The sequence below is a fragment of the Cervus elaphus genome, chromosome 20, assembly GCF_910594005.1.
Source record: "Cervus elaphus chromosome 20, mCerEla1.1, whole genome shotgun sequence".
Classification (NCBI taxonomy): Eukaryota; Metazoa; Chordata; class Mammalia; order Artiodactyla; family Cervidae; genus Cervus; species Cervus elaphus.
The window spans coordinates 126319775-126337094 of NC_057834.1; the positions used below are offsets into that span (position 1 = coordinate 126319775).

The window sequence follows — 17320 nt, forward strand, 5'->3', positions numbered from 1 at the left end:
TGGCTACCTCCAGTCTTACCTCCATTCAGAAGTAATTCGCCATAGGGTATTTCTTGAATACTTCTCTAGATCTGTTTCTTAGAAACTGGGCTCAACTACTTCAGTTCCAAGGCTTTTTTCTAATTTTCAGATTCACCAGCTCCCTGGCTGATACCCTGCTGTTGCCAGCCCGTGATTATCAGTATGGTATTAATGAGTTTTGTGAGTGCCAGACTGCTGAAGGGAGATACACAAACCTGAGATTAGTGTCTTTTTCTAAAGAAAGCTGTGAATTCTCTTGCCACAGAGTGACATCACCATCAGATGATATGGACCTTAGAACAGGTGTTCACTTCAAGCTGCTAATTTCCCCCTATAAGATGCTGCCTTTTATATTGTAGCCCATATAGTGGCCACTGGGGCTGTTTCTATGTGTTGTTTTCCTGAGTGATCTGGGAGATCCCACACTCGAGACCCTAGATTATATAGCTAGACGTGTTGGCTCCAGACCGATCAACCTTCTGGATCTTTCTTGGACTGTGTGTAGTCGTTTGGTTTGTGTTACTGATTAAAAGGAATGGCATGGTCAGAATGTTTATTTCTTTGGCCCCATATCTTTCCCTTGAGGATTTTGGAGTCCTGGGAGCAGAATAGATTGGGTCTTGGAAGCTGACCTCTCACAACTTTTCTTTGTCGTCATTAGGACCTGGTACCGGTGTCCCCCCAGTATATGGCTTAGAAGTATCTGATGTCTCGAAGTGGGAGGAGTCTGTTCTTGAACCTGCACTTGAAATTGTGCGAAGTTTCATCCAGGTGATTATTAATCATGGTGCCGTCTATTGTCTGATTTTCTGAGAGCTTTGTGTAGCTGACACCTTTGTTGCTATGCTGGGGAATGAAGCATTCTTTTCCATGGAATAAAGCAGAAGGGCTGGCTGCTTTTAGATCCCTGGAGGCTGCGTTTCTACTTTCACATTCAGAAAGGTTGTTGTTAAAATCTGTTCACAGCCCACCTGCTCTCTGGCATGAAAAAAAGGAATCTTGGGAAAATCTCACTCCTCTTAATATCTGAGAATGATATCCAGATCTCTTTGAACAAATGCTTCTTCCCCATCTCTGCCTTGTTTCTTCCAGGGCCACAAGCCTGCAGCCACTCCAGTAAAGATGCCAAGCAATGAAACTGAGAACAAGAGAAGTTATCATATGTGTGAGCTCTGTGATCGAATCATCATTGGGGACCGTGAATGGGCAGGTGAGAGTCTGGGGTAGAACACAGAGAAATCTGTAAGGGTGGGTCCCACTGACTTCATGAAATTTAAGGGCTTTGGTAGCTTGAATGCTGGAGTCTGCTTGTTTGTAAAAAGATGGCCAGATTCCTCTAACAGCCTGTGTTCAGATTTCATGGAGGCCTTCTCAAACGGAAGAGTTGTCTCTGTAGTCTGAATTTCAAAGGAAGATTGTATGCCCTCTAGCTTTGGCTGGAGTAGATATTTTATACTGAGAGGTTGGCAGTTAACTGTCCAGAGCTCCTTTTACTTTTGTAATCCTGCCTTAGAGGAGTTTCATGGCCTCTCATATTTAGACCTCAGTGAGGGTGAGGTAGGATTTTAAGGGAAGCCAGGCAACTTACCCAAGAGACCAAAGGGGCAGAAACAGCTGGGAGGGGACAGGAAGTGCAGTTACTCCTCCTGAGTACATTCTTCAAAAGTGGTATCTCCAGTAATTTTTTTTTTTCTCCAGTAATTTTTAAGGTAATATGTTGAAATGCTGTTGGTTGCATAAACTGTGATGAAAAGTGTTAAGGGGAACTGTGTGGAAGCAAGACTGTCAGATACTCAGAAAGACAGTGGTGAAAGGGTACTCTTCTTTACAAGGTGCTTCCAACCAACCCAGGATTGGCCTGCTGCAAGGTTCTAGTTCCTTGCTTCAGAATCTAGGTCTGTCTTTGCCAGAGTCAGCCACATTGCACTTTTCTGTCGGATTTCTACAGTCATCCAGCAAAGCCCAAAAGGGTCTTAGGTGCCAAGCCTTGGATTTACGTGGTATTCAGAAACTTGTTTAAAACTCACTCCTTTTACGCACAAGTAGGACTTGTATTTTACCCAGTGACTGGAATCCTCCTGTTCAGAGGACTGCTTTGCATGGTTAGGATTCTCACAGAAGTGGATTTTTCTCCCCATACCAACCAATAGAACTATGAGTTCTATTAACTGTTAATTCTGGCAAAATGAACTGCATTGTCAGAGTCTGGGGATGGCTGTGATTGCCCAGGCAGCAGAAGAAGCCTTGATTATCGTTGGTTCATAATGATGAAAGGGGAAGAGAAAGAGAGTGGCTGATTGTTTTTTCTAAAGGAAACTTAGTGGTTCGATTTGTCGAATGTCCTTCAGGGATTGCCATAGAGAAGCAACATTTGTGAGCCTTTGTGAGTGGAGCTTGTGTGAGCCTTCTATACTGCCATCTGTCAAGTCCCTGCTCCCATCTCCTGCTGCCGTGGGGAGTCCGTCCAGAGGTCATTTTTTGCCTTAGGCTCTAGCTGGAGACAAAAGCTGACTTTTTCCCTCAAGTAAATTTTTCCCTGACTTCTAACCTCTTCCTTTCCTACTTGGCTTCTAAATCCCTAAAAATGATGTTTTGAATAAGTGTAAAAGAGAGTTTAATCTCGCTGTCTGTCTTTTTAGGTATTTCCAAATAAGATTTCCTTGAAAAAGAGCAGGCTAGTAAAAAGGAACTTCTTTGAGTTACAAGCTGCTGCCTTTGGGGTGAGAGGTCAGAAATTGATATCAGCTGCAAGTAGCTTTTTACTGCTTCTGTGACCCCTTGAAAGGGACCATCAGAAAAGAATACTTGCTGTGATCTCTCTGTGCATTGTGTGCTAGAGAATGTGAGTGTCTGGGTTAGCCATTCAGATGGCTTATCTGACGTAGGCAGAGGGGTTGTCACACCAGGAGGGGCAGCCTGAGCAAGCTGGTAAGAAGTGAGAAGACAGCTCAGGGTACTGTAGGCCTACAATACAGACAAGAATTTGGATTTGTAGCTTTTGAGCCGTGTGAGTTGAAATTGTATCTGTAACAGGCAGCCCCATGTGGAAAAATTGAATCTCGAGCCCTATTCTGGAAAATTGGATCTCTTTTTGAGCTATCGCTAAGCCAAAGAACTTACCTGCTGTGTGACCTTGGACAAGATGTAAGACCTCCATGAACTTCAGTCTCCTGTATAAATGAGCTGAATAATACTGTCTCCTAAGATTGTTGTGCAGATTAGTGATAGAAAGCACCCGCAGATAGACATGGTTCATGGTATAGCTCATTCTAGTTTGCTAGCTGGCTGGGCATATGACTTAGTCTTCTTTTAAAAATGCTAAGCAGCTATACCAATACATGTGTTGATCCTGTTATTGTTAGAGACAGGGATTCTATGGTTAATTTTGTATGCTACCAGAATTAATTGTAGAAAATCCTAATTTTTTTTTTTTGTTGTCTTAGCACATAAGAAATCCAAATCCCACTTGCACCAACTGAAGAAAAGAAGAAAGTTGGACTCCGATGCCGTCACCAGCGTAGAAAGTCAGAGTGTTTCCCCAGACCATGACAAAGAGCTTAAAGAAAAGGGATCCCTTGGGCAGAATGATAAAGAGCTGAAAGTCAGCATGTAAGGGACTTGTCCAGTGACCTTTGCAAAAGTGGCAAGAGTCCAGTTCTTCCATTCAGTGCTGTGGTTTTAAAGTCTCATGTTCTCTGCCGTGGAGACAGTAGGTCCTGTTAGCTCCTTGTGTGGCTGATGTGTCTGGTCTGGTAATGATGAGTTCAGGAAAGGAGTTTTTCTTTTTTTTTTTCTTTTAATCTTAAAGGTTCTATTTTTAAAAGAGGCACAGATTGCACTTTTTTATATATGATCTTCTTGGTGATAACTACTGGGATTCACTGTATCCCTTTTAAAAAAGTTTTATGTCCTTGACTCTGGCTGGAAATACCTAATTTCCAGACACTTTTATAGCTGACTGAATTATTGTGAACCACAGTTCCGGAGTTCTGGATGGGAGTGAATGGCAGGAAAAGATCAGCCCCAGTGAGATAACTAAGTGAACCAAACCAGTTTCAGGAATTCCATAAAGAAGCAGAGAATCAGACTGAGGTGGTTGGGACTTAAAGTCTGAAGACTTTGACATTTGTTGAGCTCTTCCTATGTGATAATCACTGGTATATTCCTGTTTAGTTAGGAATCTATTTTTATTCAAAGTTAAATAAAGAAAAAGTTTTTAGGCGCCTCGCTAGTGCTTAAAAAGATATATATGTGATGTCTAACATATATAGTGTTCTTTGTTTTCAACATGACAGCTTTTTCTCAAAGTCAGTGTTCTTAATATGCTATTTGTTTATTTAGCAGATGCTTATTGAGCAGTTCATTATATTCCTGGAAAACATCTGGAAAGGGTCTTTTTGTTTGTTTGGCATGCGGGATCCTAGTTCCCCAAACGGGAATCAGTCTTGTGCCCCCTGCAGTGAAAGTGTTGAGTCTTAATCACTGAACTGCCAGGGAAGTCCCAGGGGGACTTTTTTTTAATTGGAGATTTGTTATTTCTAGTTGAAACTCTTACTGGAGTGAACTGAGCTACCAGCCATATATGAATGTAACATAAAGTTAAGCATTTTTTTTTTTAAAGATTTATTATTTATTATTTTTATTTATTGCTGCACTGTGAGGCATGTGGGATCTTAGTTCCCTGACCAGGGATCAAACCCATGCCCCCTGCACCCAGAAGGCAGATTCTTAACCACTGGACCACCAGGGAAGTCCCAAAGTTAAGCATTTTTAAGTTCACAGTCCAGCAGCATTTATATTATGCAACCAGAACTTTTTCATCATCCCAAACAAACTGTGTACCTGTTAAGCAATAACTACCCACTTAAACAGTATTTTATTTGTTCAGAATCTAGAATCCACCTGCAATTCGGGAGACATGGATTCGATCCCTGGGTTGGGAAGACCCCTGGAGGAGGGCATGGCAACTTAATCCAGTGTTCTTGGCTGGAGAATCCCCATGGACAGAGGAGCCTGTAGGGCTACAGTCCACGGGGTCACAAAGAGTCGGACATGACGGAGCGACTTAGCACGCACACACACACTGTATGAGAGGCCCTGAGTAGGCTAGAGGGATATGGAGACAAAATGAAATGTGATTCTTGCTTTCATAGAGCTTGAAATATTGTTATCTATACATAAACAACAAATTGAGGTAAGAGAATGTCAAAAACCATAAAGGCTGTATAGAATTTCACTTGGAGGGAAGAGAGAAGAGGGATCATGGAAAAAGGAGTATTTCTACCAGACCTTAAAAAGCAGTTCTTGGTGAATGTATTGTGAGCTATGCAGAAATTTTATTTTTTAGATTTTTTATATAGTTCAAAAATCAAAATGATATAAAAAGAGATACTCATTGAAAAATCTCGCTCCTACCTCCATCCCCTTCTCCTCTTATAATCACTTACTCATTTTTTTATGTATATCTCATGAGTTTTTTAAAGTAATTAAGAACAAATGCAAATGTATATTCTTGTTTCTTCCCCTTACTCAAAAGATAACAAGTAGTGCACACTGTCTTCATTTGCTTCCTTACTTGTTGGCAGTACCTGAGTGTGCGTGGGTTTCTCCTGCCTCCTCAGGCAGGTCTCCTGTTTCTTTTCTTTACCACCCTCCTGAAGGTCACCCAGTTGACCCCAGGCCTTAAGTAAGGGTTCACTAACGTTTGCTGAACTTCATTCAGATGCCGGGGTTAGGCCAGAATTAGCCTCTGAGGAATTCTCAGGCTGTGGCCAGCTTTTTCATTCAACCAGCACATATTTTAGAACTTACTCTGAGCAAGGTGCTGTGCTAGCCTCTGGGAGTTCAGTGATTACAAAAGCCCACATTGGTCAAATAGTTCCAGAATTACAGCTGTGATAAGGGCTGTAAAGAAAGGACCCTCACTGTGAGTACAGGTAATCTGCAGCCCTGCGCCTCCTTTCGTGTGTGTGTGCGCGAGCGTGCATGCGTAGGTGTGTACTGAGGTACATGATGTGGCACAGCACAAGTCTGGAGCAAAGACTGCACATAGTGGCATGTGATCTGGAAAGTCAGATTTCACAACTTCAGTGCCTTCTTCCCCCGACCCCTCACCTCCAGTCTGTGGGATGCCCTGGATTCCTTGAGTTTTATTGATCCTTACTCACATTACCTGATTTGAATCTCAAGAGTAAATGTATTTTTTGGTCAAAGAAGAAATTGTCATTGAATCCACATCATCTTATTCTCTGTATTAAATGTGGTATAATTTTCCCAATCAGTGTATTAACTACTTCAGGAGCTGATGAGGTGGGAGGTAGCATCTTCCCTCTGGAAGTGGAGAGGAATCCTTACTGTGAGCCAGGCGGCACCATGCAGTGTGTATACATTAGCCTCTCATACAACCCTGGGAGAGAGAGACTGTTTTTGTATATGTTCCCCAGTGGGGAAGCGGGCGCAGCAAAGGTACCTAAGCCAGGACATGGCAAAGCTGGAATTGAAACGAGGCCACAGAATTCAGGATTCAAGCTGCTGAGCCCTGTGTTAAGCTGGCAGATTTTAAAGAGGAACCTTAGTCTCTGAAATGCTCTTCACTGAAGTTGCTAAGTATGTTTTAAACCTTAAAAAAACTTAAATGGAGAAGCAGGAAAAACTAGTTTTAGTAATCCTTCCTTAAAAAGCCTTTAATCCATTCATTTGAAATACCTGGAACTACAACTTCTCCTTGAACTAACCGTGCCTATCTCTGACAGCTGGCAATCAGGGATTTCTTGAAAGAGAAAAATCCAAGCACCAAGTATTTGTGAAACACTTCAGTCTAAAGCACTGTGGTTGTGCCCACTATCCCTATTCTTCTTGTTTGGTCGTTTCAGTTGTTTCCGACTCTATGTGACCCCATCGTCTGTAGCCCACCAGGCTCCTCTATCCATGGGATTCTCCAGGCAAGAATACTGGAGTGGGTTGCCATTTCCTCCTCCAAGGGATCTTCCCAGCCCAGGGATTGAACCTGCATCTCTTGCGTTAGCAGGCAGATTCTTTGCTGGGTTCTTAGAAACTGTCAATTCAGTAAGATAAAGTTCCTGAACCTGCAGCAGAGGGCCTGGGGAAGGCAGAATCCTCACCAGCAGTCTTTCCTCTCTAGGAATCTACTTGGTGGTCCTGATCTGAGGCACTGCTTTGAGGTCGATTCCCCCTTTCTGCCTGCTGCCCCGTGAATGACTTTGCTGTTGTGTGTAGGGAAGGAAGCAGTCCTGCCTAGTGATTGTCAAAAATGTAGAGGTGAGTGGGTCCTTAGCACCTTCTTGTACAGGTGGGGAAACTGAGGCCCCAAACATAGATGTTTCATAGTTACAGGTGGTGACAAAGCCAGCACAAAGCTCAGGTTTCCTCTGTCACTCAGCTGCCCAGTCTCATACCAGATCTCATTTGAGAGCAGGGAAGGACCACCTTTGGGCATTTTGTTCAGCCTAGAGAGGATGAGAAGTGCCCCAGTTAATCCCTAGACAAGCAGAGCCTGAGTGTCGGTGCAGGTTCCTAGAGTCTCCAGTCCGTGGCAGTGCTGTCTAAATGGATTTGGCAATTCCCACTCTCAGCAAGCTACTTAGGGCCATCTACCTCTGTTAGTAAAAACCTTCCCCTCAGTTTATTTTTTTTAATTTTTAGAGGATAATTACTTCACAATATTGTGGTGGTCTCTGCCATACATCAACATGAATAGGCCTCCCCTCAGTTTCAAGAGAGAATTGACAGATAAAGTAGAAATCTTGAGACTTTAGACACTTCTTATAGTTCAGACAGTGCTGTTTTAAGTAGGAAGAAAATATTTTGACTCTGGAAAGAGGTGGATTCTTAGTCTTGAAACTATTTTGAGTTTAGCAAGAGAACATTTCGTCTATAGCCTAGGTTTGTAGTTTGAACCTTTGTATTGACAATTCTCAGTAATTATTTATATTCTTAGCCTCAGTTCCACATTATACAAAGATATTTTGCTTAAAACACTTAGCACGCCACTTAAAAAAAACTAGAAAGAAGGCTTTTACAAATTCAGCAACCTGTCTGTATATCCCCAGCATCTAGAAAGTTCAGTATTTGTTGAATTAATTGTGTGAAAACCTCGAAGTTAGTGGATTTCTACATAAGTAATCTGTTTTTTAATTGTTAAATAGCCTTTAAGTGGGATGAAAAAATCTTGGGATAGTAGCCACAGAAAGGAATTTCATTATTTGATTATCACCTACTTGGGTGGTTAGGGCTGTTTTCTGAAAAGCTGGCTAACAGGTCATTTGTAAAGCTGTTTTGAATACATACAAAGGCCTCTGCATGGTTGTATTAGTTAGGGTAAAAGGCTAAGCTGCTGTGACAAAGAGACTCAACAATACAGTGGCTTAAAGAACAAAGAAGTTTGTTTCCTTCTCACGTAACAACTCTGAGGGGAGTTAACATTTCCGAAGTGAGCGGTGCAGGTCAGTGGGGCAGCTCCGCTGTGAGTGGTCATTCAGGGACACAGATTCCATCTATATCACGTTGCCTCTCCACCATCTGGGGGGCATTGTCAGCACTGCCTGGTTAAAGTTGGGTCTTCTCTGGTTCCAGTCAGTGGGAAGGGGACAGAGTGTGGAGGAAGGCTGGGACCCTGCAGTGGGACACATAATTTTGCTCACTTTGCCTTGGCAAGAACTTAGTCATGTGGCCATATCTACCTGCAAAGAAGGCTGAGAAATGAGTCAAGCCATGTTCCAAGAAAGAATGGGAGAACAGATTTTGCTGGGCAACTTGCAGTCTTCACTGAATTAGTCTCGTGGAAAGAGCACTGGTTTATCTAATTAGCTCTGATAGCTTGCTAGGGGCACATCTCTTATTTCCCCATCTGTAAAACCAGCGAGTGATAGGAGCTGGCCTCTGAAACATTTCAAAAAGTAAAGCTTGAGAAATTCTTGGCTGCTGAGATTTTAAGATGAGTATTAAAGTGTTACAGTGAACATGAGACTGAGTGAGCCTTAGGGCCAATGGCTAATGCCCTAAAGGTGGTGGAGAGGGAAAGTCAAGAAGGTATTTCGATGGCATTGCAGGATACCTGAGTTAAGGGCTGTGACCGTCTACTTCCAGACTTTCTGATGTGGAAAAAAAGAAACTGCTATTTGTACCTGCAGCTGAAGGCCCGCCTGTCTAATATGCTGTTGCTGTGACCCAGAGAAGGTTTTGCTCAAGTAGCCTGAGTTCCCTTGTTTATCAAATCGTGTTATTACCCCCATTCCTGGGGACATTGTAAGGATTAAAGGAAGTCCTTTTGAAAGCAGCATAGTGTTTGCTGCTGCAATGCCCAGTAAGTGGTAGGCATAAATTGGATTTATTTGCTTCATTGGGGAAGAAATAGTTAATGCTACTTAAGTGGTGATTTATGGTATGTTGTCAGTTTCCAGAAGTTATCAGGGCAAGATTATATTTAAAACTGACTGGCTTGATGTTCCCTTGTGCTATTGGACAGGAACGGTGCCTCAGGCTTTATCTGTCACCCAACTAGTTGTTAGTCGTTATTGTTGTTGTTTTTAATGCATATGATTTCTTTTTGGGTCAGCTTGTTTGCATGAGCAGTCTCATTCACCTGAAATGCCCTTTCCCCTGCTCTTCACTTTGTAAACTTCTGCACATACTTCCAGGCCCAGATGTGATACCCTCTTCTTAGACAAAGCTTCCTTGGCTCCTCAAGGGAAGCTTAGTTTTTCCTTCCTTCATGTTCCCATAGCAGTTTATACATAATATCAGCATGTATTTTTATGTGGTGCCACATACCAGGCATGTTCTAAGTAGTTTGCACATAATAACTCATTGAGTCCTTACAATAGCCCTATGAGGTGGTATCATCATTGTTGTTATTAGCTCTGTTTTTCAGTTGAGGAAACCAAGTAGAAAAGTAATTTTCTGGAGGCCAAACTGGGATGTGAAACCAGGTGGGTGGCTCCAAAGTCTTGTGTTCTTATCCGCCATGTTCTTTTACCTCCTCTTTATGTGCTACTGCACATGTCCCCTGTAACTGTTGTTCTCATTGGAGATTAAGTTCTGCGATGGTTGAGTCCTATCTTAAGGCGAATGTGAGACACACAGTGGGTCAGTGGGTACCCAATAGATACTAAGGCTGGTTTAGACAAGACACAACTGCATGTCTAAATGTAAAGATGGCTACTCTTTTTTTTTAATTGCACTGGGTCTTCGTTGCTGCATGAAGAGTCTACTCTTCAGTTGCAGTGCAAGAGCTTCTCATTGTGGTGACTTGTCTTGTTGAGCATGGGCTGTAGGGTGCACATACTCAGTAATTAACAGCTCGTGGGCTTAGTTGTCCCTTGGTATCTTAGTTCCTAGACCAGGGATCAGACCTGTGTACCCTGCATTGCAAGGCGGATTCTTATTCACTGGACTACCAGGGAAGTCCCTAAACATGGCTACTCTTCATTAAGTGCTTCGCCGTGTGCCAGGTTTTTTGTGTGAAGTACATGTATACTTTGGAGCTTCCCAGGTGGCTCAGCGGGTAAAGAATCCGCTTGCAATACAGAAGACACAGGAGACACAGGTTTGATCCTTAGGTCGGGAAGTTACCCTGGAGGAGGTCATGACAACCTACACAATATTTTTGCCTGGAGGATCCCATGGATGAAGGAGCCCCACAGGCTACAGTCCACGGGGTCTCAAAGAGTTGGACATGACTGAAGCGACTAAGCACTCACGCAAGTGCATACCTCATAATGATTTCTTTAAACAAATGAACAGGGTAATGTAATCAGTTTAGTTCAGTCGCTCAGTTGTGTCCGACTCTTTGTGACCCCGTGAATCGCAGCACGCCGGGCCTCCCTGTCCATCACCAACTCCCAGAGTCTACCCAAATCCCATTTTATAACCAGGGATACATGTACAGAGAGCTTCATGATGGCCAGCAGAGTAGACATGCAAATACTTGCTGAGGACGAGAGAGAAAGTTCTGTGAGGATGGTGACTATTATCCACTGTTAACTGCTTCATCCCTGGCACCTACAAGGGGCCTGCTGCTTGAAAGGCACTCAGTAAACGTTTCTTGAGCTAGGATATGAAATCACTTTGGGCTGACTTAAAACCTATGCTCTAACCATTATGTTGTACTTCTTCAAAGGCATTCCTTTAGGGCTTTATAAATGTCCAAATTATTTATATCCCATCTATATGTAAGAAGGAAGGTGATGGAATCCCAGTTGAGCTATTTCAAATCCTAAAAGATGATGCTCTGAAAGTGCTGCACTTAATAGGCCAGTAAATTTGGAAAACTCAGCAGTGGTCACAGGACTGGAAGAGGTCAGTTTTCATTCCAATCTAAAAGAAAGGCAATGCCAAAGAATGTTCGTACTACCACACTTCGTATTGCACTCTTCTCACAGGCTGGCAAAGTAATGCTCAAAATTCTCCTTGTAAGGCTTCAACAGTAGGTGAACCCAGAACTTCCAGATGTTCGAGCTGGATTTAGAAAAGGCAGAAGAACCAGAGATCAAATTGCCAATATCTGTTGAATCAGAAAAAGTGAGAGTTCCAGAAAAACATCTGCTTCATTGACTACACTAAATCCTTTGACTCTGTGGATCACAACAAACTGTGGAAAATTCTTTAAGAGATGGGAATACCAGACCACCTTACCTGCCTCCTGAGAAATCTGTATGCACAACAGGAAGCAACAGTTAGAACTGGACATGGAACAACGGACTGGTTATAAATTGGGAAAGAAGTACATCAAGGCTATATATTGTCACCCTGCTTATTTAACTTACATGCAGAGTATATCATGCGAAATGCTGAGCTAGATGAAGCACAAGTTGGAATCAAGATGCTGGGAGAAATATCAACAACTTCAGATATGCAGATGACACCACCCTTATGGCAGAAAGCGAAGAGGAACTGAAGAACCTCTTGATGAAAGTGAAAGAGGAGAGTGAAAAAGCTGACTTAAAACTCAACATTCAAAATACGAAGATCGTGGCAACCAGTGCCATCACTTCATGGCAAATAGATGGGGAAACAGTGGAAACAGTGAGGGACTTTATTATCTTGGGCTCCAAAATCACTGCAGATGGTGACTGCAGCCATGAAATTAAAAGATGCTTGCTCCTTGGAAGAAAAGCTATGACCAACCTAGACAGCATATTAAAAAGCAGAGACATTACTTTGCAGACAAAGTTCTGTCTAAAACTATGGTTTTACCAGTAGTCACGCGTCGATGTGAGAGTTGTACCATAAAGCTGAACGCTGAAGAATTAATGCTTTTGAACTATGGTGTTGGAGGAGACTCTTGAGAGTTCCTTGGACTGCACAGAGATCAAACTAGTCAATCCTAAAGGAAATCAGTCCTGAATATTCACTGAAGTACTGATGCTGAAGCTGAAGTTCCAATACTTTGTCCAGGTGATACGAAGAAGTGACTCATTGGAAAAAACCCTGAAAGACTGAAGGCTGGAGGAGAAGGGGACGACAGAGGATGAGATGGTTGGATGGCATCACTGACTCCATGGACATTAAGTTTGAGCAAGCTCCAGGAGTTGGCGATGGACAGGGAAGCCTGGCGTGCTGCAGTCCATGGGATCGCAAAGAGTCAGACATGACTGGACTGAACTGAACTGATACATAAGAAGGAATCAAGACAAGAAAAAGAAAAAAAATTCCTGAAGAAGTAACTCTTCTACTAAGATGTTTGTGTTAGGTAAGAGTTAACAGTTACAAAAGAAACAGGCCAGACTCAAACTACCTTTAGCAAGAAAGTGATTTTTATGATAGAGTTACTGAGGTGTTTTATCAGATTCAAGCACAGAGAAGCATCAAGGCCCCAGGTACCACCAGTGCCGGTGCCGTGGAGTTCCCCTCGCTTCAGTCACTGCAAACAGGCTTTCTCTGTGGTGCGAGGCAGGACTGCCGTCTCAGCTGAGCTTTCCATCTTGCAGCTTTTACATCTGAGAGACTCTGCTGATGCTTTCTCTGGTTCTAAGTTCAAAAGTGCTGAAACATCTACACTCATCAGGATGGATTCTATTAAAAAAGGAAATCGTAAGTGTTGAGGAGGATGTAGAAAGTTTGAAACCCTTGTGCACTGTTTGTGGGAATGTCAGATGGTACAGTTGCTATAGATAACAGTTTGGTGTTCCTAAAAATTTAAAAAGAGAATTGCCATCTGATCCAGTAATTTCATTTCTGGGTATATACCCAAAAGAACTGAAAGGAGGGTCTTGAGGTTTTTATACACTCGCAGTCATAGCATTATTCACAGTAGCCAAAAGGTTGAAATAACCCCCACATGTTCATCGATAGATGAACAGATAACCAAAATGTGGTATATACATACAATGGAATATTATTCATCCTTAAGGAAGGGAATTCTGACACATGCTGCAGTTTGGATGAACCTTAAGGATATTATGGTAAATGAAATAAACCAGTCAAAAAAAAAAAACTGTACAACTCCACTTACATGAGGTATCTGAAGTAGTCAAATTCATAGAGACAGAAAGTAAAAAGGTTGCCAGGGCCTGGGGCAAGGAGGAAATGCGGAGTTGCTTAATGGGTATAGTATCAATTCTGCAAGATGGAAAAAAGCTTTGGAGATTGGCTGCACAACAATATGAAATGCTTAACATTACTGAACTGTGCACTTAAAAATGATTAAGATTGTAAATTTTATGTTATGTATGTTTACCACAATTTAAAAATAAAGGTCCCAGGAAAGGGGTTTATTAATTCAGCTTGGATCTGGTGCTTACCCTGTGGCCCATCAGCCAGGGTAGGACGGAGTCTTGAAAGAACAGGGCAGTTCCCATGGAAACCAGGTAGGTGGATGTGATTTCCAGAGGTGGAGCATGGGGGTTGCTGTGAGGGAGGGTAACTGGTTGTGCAAGCAGTGAATATCCACTGTGGAGAAACTGCCTTCTAGTCAGCAAGATGCTTGTTTTTCAAAGCAGCAGGGGTGATTATGTTGTGTCCAAACCGCTGGGGTATCACTTGCATTTATCTTCATCAGTCATCTGTCACAGTCACGCCTTACAGAGATACAGCTCACTGGGGTTTAACAGAGTTACATATCTCATTAGTCTTTGACAAAAATCTTTGAAATAGTTTCTACAAATGAGCAATCAAACTCACAGTGTTCAAGTGTTTTAATGTAGAGGTGGTGTCAGCTGTGAGGGACTCAAAGCCAATTTGAAATCATTTAGGTATAAAGAAGGATGTACTGGCTCATGGAACCTGTGGACAAGTGAACAGCCAAGCCCCTCCTGAAAGGCCGGTCAGGTGCCTGTGGTATCAGGAACAAGTGCCGCCAGGGACTCAGGCACCACCAGCACGGTCTGCCCCGCCTTTCCGTTCTCGTGTGCTGACTTCACTCTCTCCTCCACGCCCACCAGTTTTCTTCAAATGATTGCTGGAAGCTTCTACACCTCACATCAGAAGTGGACCTGAGCCCCAAGTTCAGAAATCCTAAGGAGGGACTCTTGAGTGGAGCTGAATTCTGTTGTCCACCCCCTACTCCAGATTAATCAAGAGAACTGGTCACTTGAGAACATGGCAGCTCATTATAGAAACACGTGACTAGCTTGGGGCTTGAGGAAAAAACAGTTTTCAGAAAGATTGATGCTGAGTAGAGAGAACAATCGGTGTCTGCAGCAGTGACACCGAGCCAGTTAAGTGGCAGATGAGAGAAGCTCAGGTCATCTGACTGCAGCCCTCAGTGGCGCGCATGCATGGACACACACACACACACACACACACTGCTGAATGCTTTTCATGCAGAGGAAGGCCCTCTGTGTGCAAGGCCCGCACATGCACACACACACACGCTGCTGATGCTTTTCATGCAGAAGAAAGGCCCTCTGTGTGCAAGGCCTCCAGGACAGTGCATCTCACCTGTGAGGCTGGGGTCAGCCTTTGAGTCACCAGATTTGGAGTGATGAGCCATCTGAAAGTGAGACTAGACAGAGAACCGTTTAGGCCTATATTTTTGGTCTGAGCTTCCTTGTTCATTATGAAGGGGATAGAGGGATACAGACCATTGTATAAATGTTATTTGTGGATTCAGAAATGTATCTGGGTCCTGTTAGATCTGAATAATGAGGTAGAGTTGCATGAAAATCACTGAGTTCTTGATGGCAGATAGAAGTGCCAGTCTACCTCCCCAGACGTTCACAGTCAGAACCCTCACATGCTTTTTAGACACTGCCTTCTTGATAATGACACTCGTGCCTTTCAGTTGTTCTAAATGTGAACATATAAAGAGAGCAGGGACTTCAGTGATCATCTGGTTCAGTTTTCATACTTGCTTTGAATGTGAATCCTTTAGGTTTTTTTTTCCTTTCTCTAAAGAAAACGTCACCTGAACTCCAATATATATAATATAGATAAGAGCAGAGTGACTTGGGGTCTAGGTAGGTCACAGAGGACTCTGAACTGTCTGATTCAGTCCCTTCTCCTGTGGAACACACTTTGAGAATCACAGATCTAGAGCAGCCTTTTATTTCACAGGTGAAAAAATTGAGGCTCAGAGAGGCTAAGTGGGTCCCTGAAAACACCACAAAGAGCAGCAGAGCTGTGACTGGAAGCCTGGTCTCCTGCCTTCAGAGTTGTGTTCTTTCTGCTATTTGACGCTGCTTCTAGCTATTTGGAATGAGCACTCCAACAAAGTAGTTGTAGTTTCCTTCAGGCACACGATAACTTGAATTGGACTAACATGAAGGCAAGTAGAGAACTTTGGGAGCCTAATCCAATAAACAGATAAAAGCTTTATGGTTAGCAACATCTGTTTAAATTGTCCGACAGACTTGATGGGTGCTTACTATTCCCCATTTCAGGTGCTGTAGATGTATCAGTGAACAGGACAATTCCTGTCTTCAAAGAAGTTCAAGTCTTCCAGGCTGTTTCAGTGAATGTGATAAATGCTGTCTGTAATAGAGATGATTGTACCTGACCCAGTTCAGAGGAGCCTGGGGAGACTTTCTGAAGAAATGACATCTAAGCAAACACCAGAAAAAGTGACAGGAGTGAGTCAGATAGGGGAATGTTAGGAGAAAGGCTGGCTGTAGGATTTAGGTCATAGAGGGCCCTGTAAACGATTAACCCCAAGATAACAACCTCAATGGGTTTACTGGAGAAATCACTCTAGGTTGGAGGCAACCTAGAGGCAATAGAGGCAGGGGGATGGTTCTAGTGTCAGTATTGATCAGGTAGAATTGGCAGGACTTGATTGGTTAAATGCTGGTGGTGAGGCAGTAAAAAGGGTCCTTTGGCCAATACGGAGAGCACCTCAGGAAGAGAATGCCTGAGGATTGGCTGGAGGCATCGGACGAGTTCCCTTTGGAACTTGAGATTGACCTGTCTGCAGAGAATCCTAATGGGAGCTACTGTATAGAACTGGATATTCAGGTTGAGCCTGGAGAGAATTTGTGTTGAGGGAGGTGTTACTAGTTTAGGTAGGAAAGTCAGGGAAGACCCTCTGAGGGATGATAACACCTGAATGCAGAATGCTGTGGGCCATGCATAATTCTAATTGCCACTGGAAAGAGTTGAAGAGGTCTTTTTGGTTTGTCTTTTGCTGTTTTGTCTGTTTGATTTTAGCAGTGGAAGAATATAATCTGATTTGCAAGTTAAAAGATCAATTTGGCGGCTATGTGGAATATGGACTCTAAGGCTAGGGAATGTGGAAGCAGGAAAAAGATGTTCTGGCTGGAAGCCTGGAGTTCAGAAGTTCTGAGTGGGTTGATGGTTGTTACCTGCCTCCCTGCCTTGGGACAACCCCTCCCCAGTTTATCTAATCCCATTTATGATTAGATGTGATCATGTAAATTAGAGATCACTTTTACATAGACATCTTTAGTTCGAAAAAGGAATCAGAGAGTCCAGCCCTCTGTGAGATAAGAAACCCTGCCCCTGGGTTCTAGTTGATTAGACAAGTGTAGGACCCAAGGCTGAGTCAATCAGACTCCTCCTCCCAAGGATTTCAAATTACAACTCAATCTTTGCTGGGTATGTCGAACACGGAAATGTAATGTTTGAACACATACACAAAATAAATATTGGTTGTATGAACGGGTGCATGGCAAAAAAGATCTGCAGAGAAAGAGGAAAAAAAGCTGATATGCCAGGGAGGCCCAGATGAAAGAGCTTACTGCAGGCTTCCCACCCACTTCCTGGTTTCTGACCCTCCCTAAGCCTCAGGGGCTTCCTGGGGTTCCTGGACACCTTCATTTCCTTTTGAAAAGTCCCAGTTTTGCTTATGTGAATTTCTTTAAAGTGCAGTTTAAGGAGCCCTGCT

General features: G+C 43.0%; 1 protein-coding gene across 1 annotated transcript in view; it reads left to right on the forward strand.

Moving 5' to 3' along the window:
* TRIT1 (tRNA isopentenyltransferase 1) overlaps positions 1-5524 on the forward strand; it is a 40227-nt gene extending 34703 nt beyond the window's left edge. Inside the window, exons 9-11 of the mRNA XM_043876848.1 lie at positions 683-792; positions 1114-1231; positions 3465-5524. Coding sequence (XP_043732783.1) covers positions 683-792; positions 1114-1231; positions 3465-3634 — 398 coding nt within the window. The 3' untranslated portion in view covers positions 3635-5524. The remainder of the gene's footprint in view (positions 1-682; positions 793-1113; positions 1232-3464) is intronic.
* The last annotated feature ends 11796 nt before the right edge of the window (positions 5525-17320 follow it).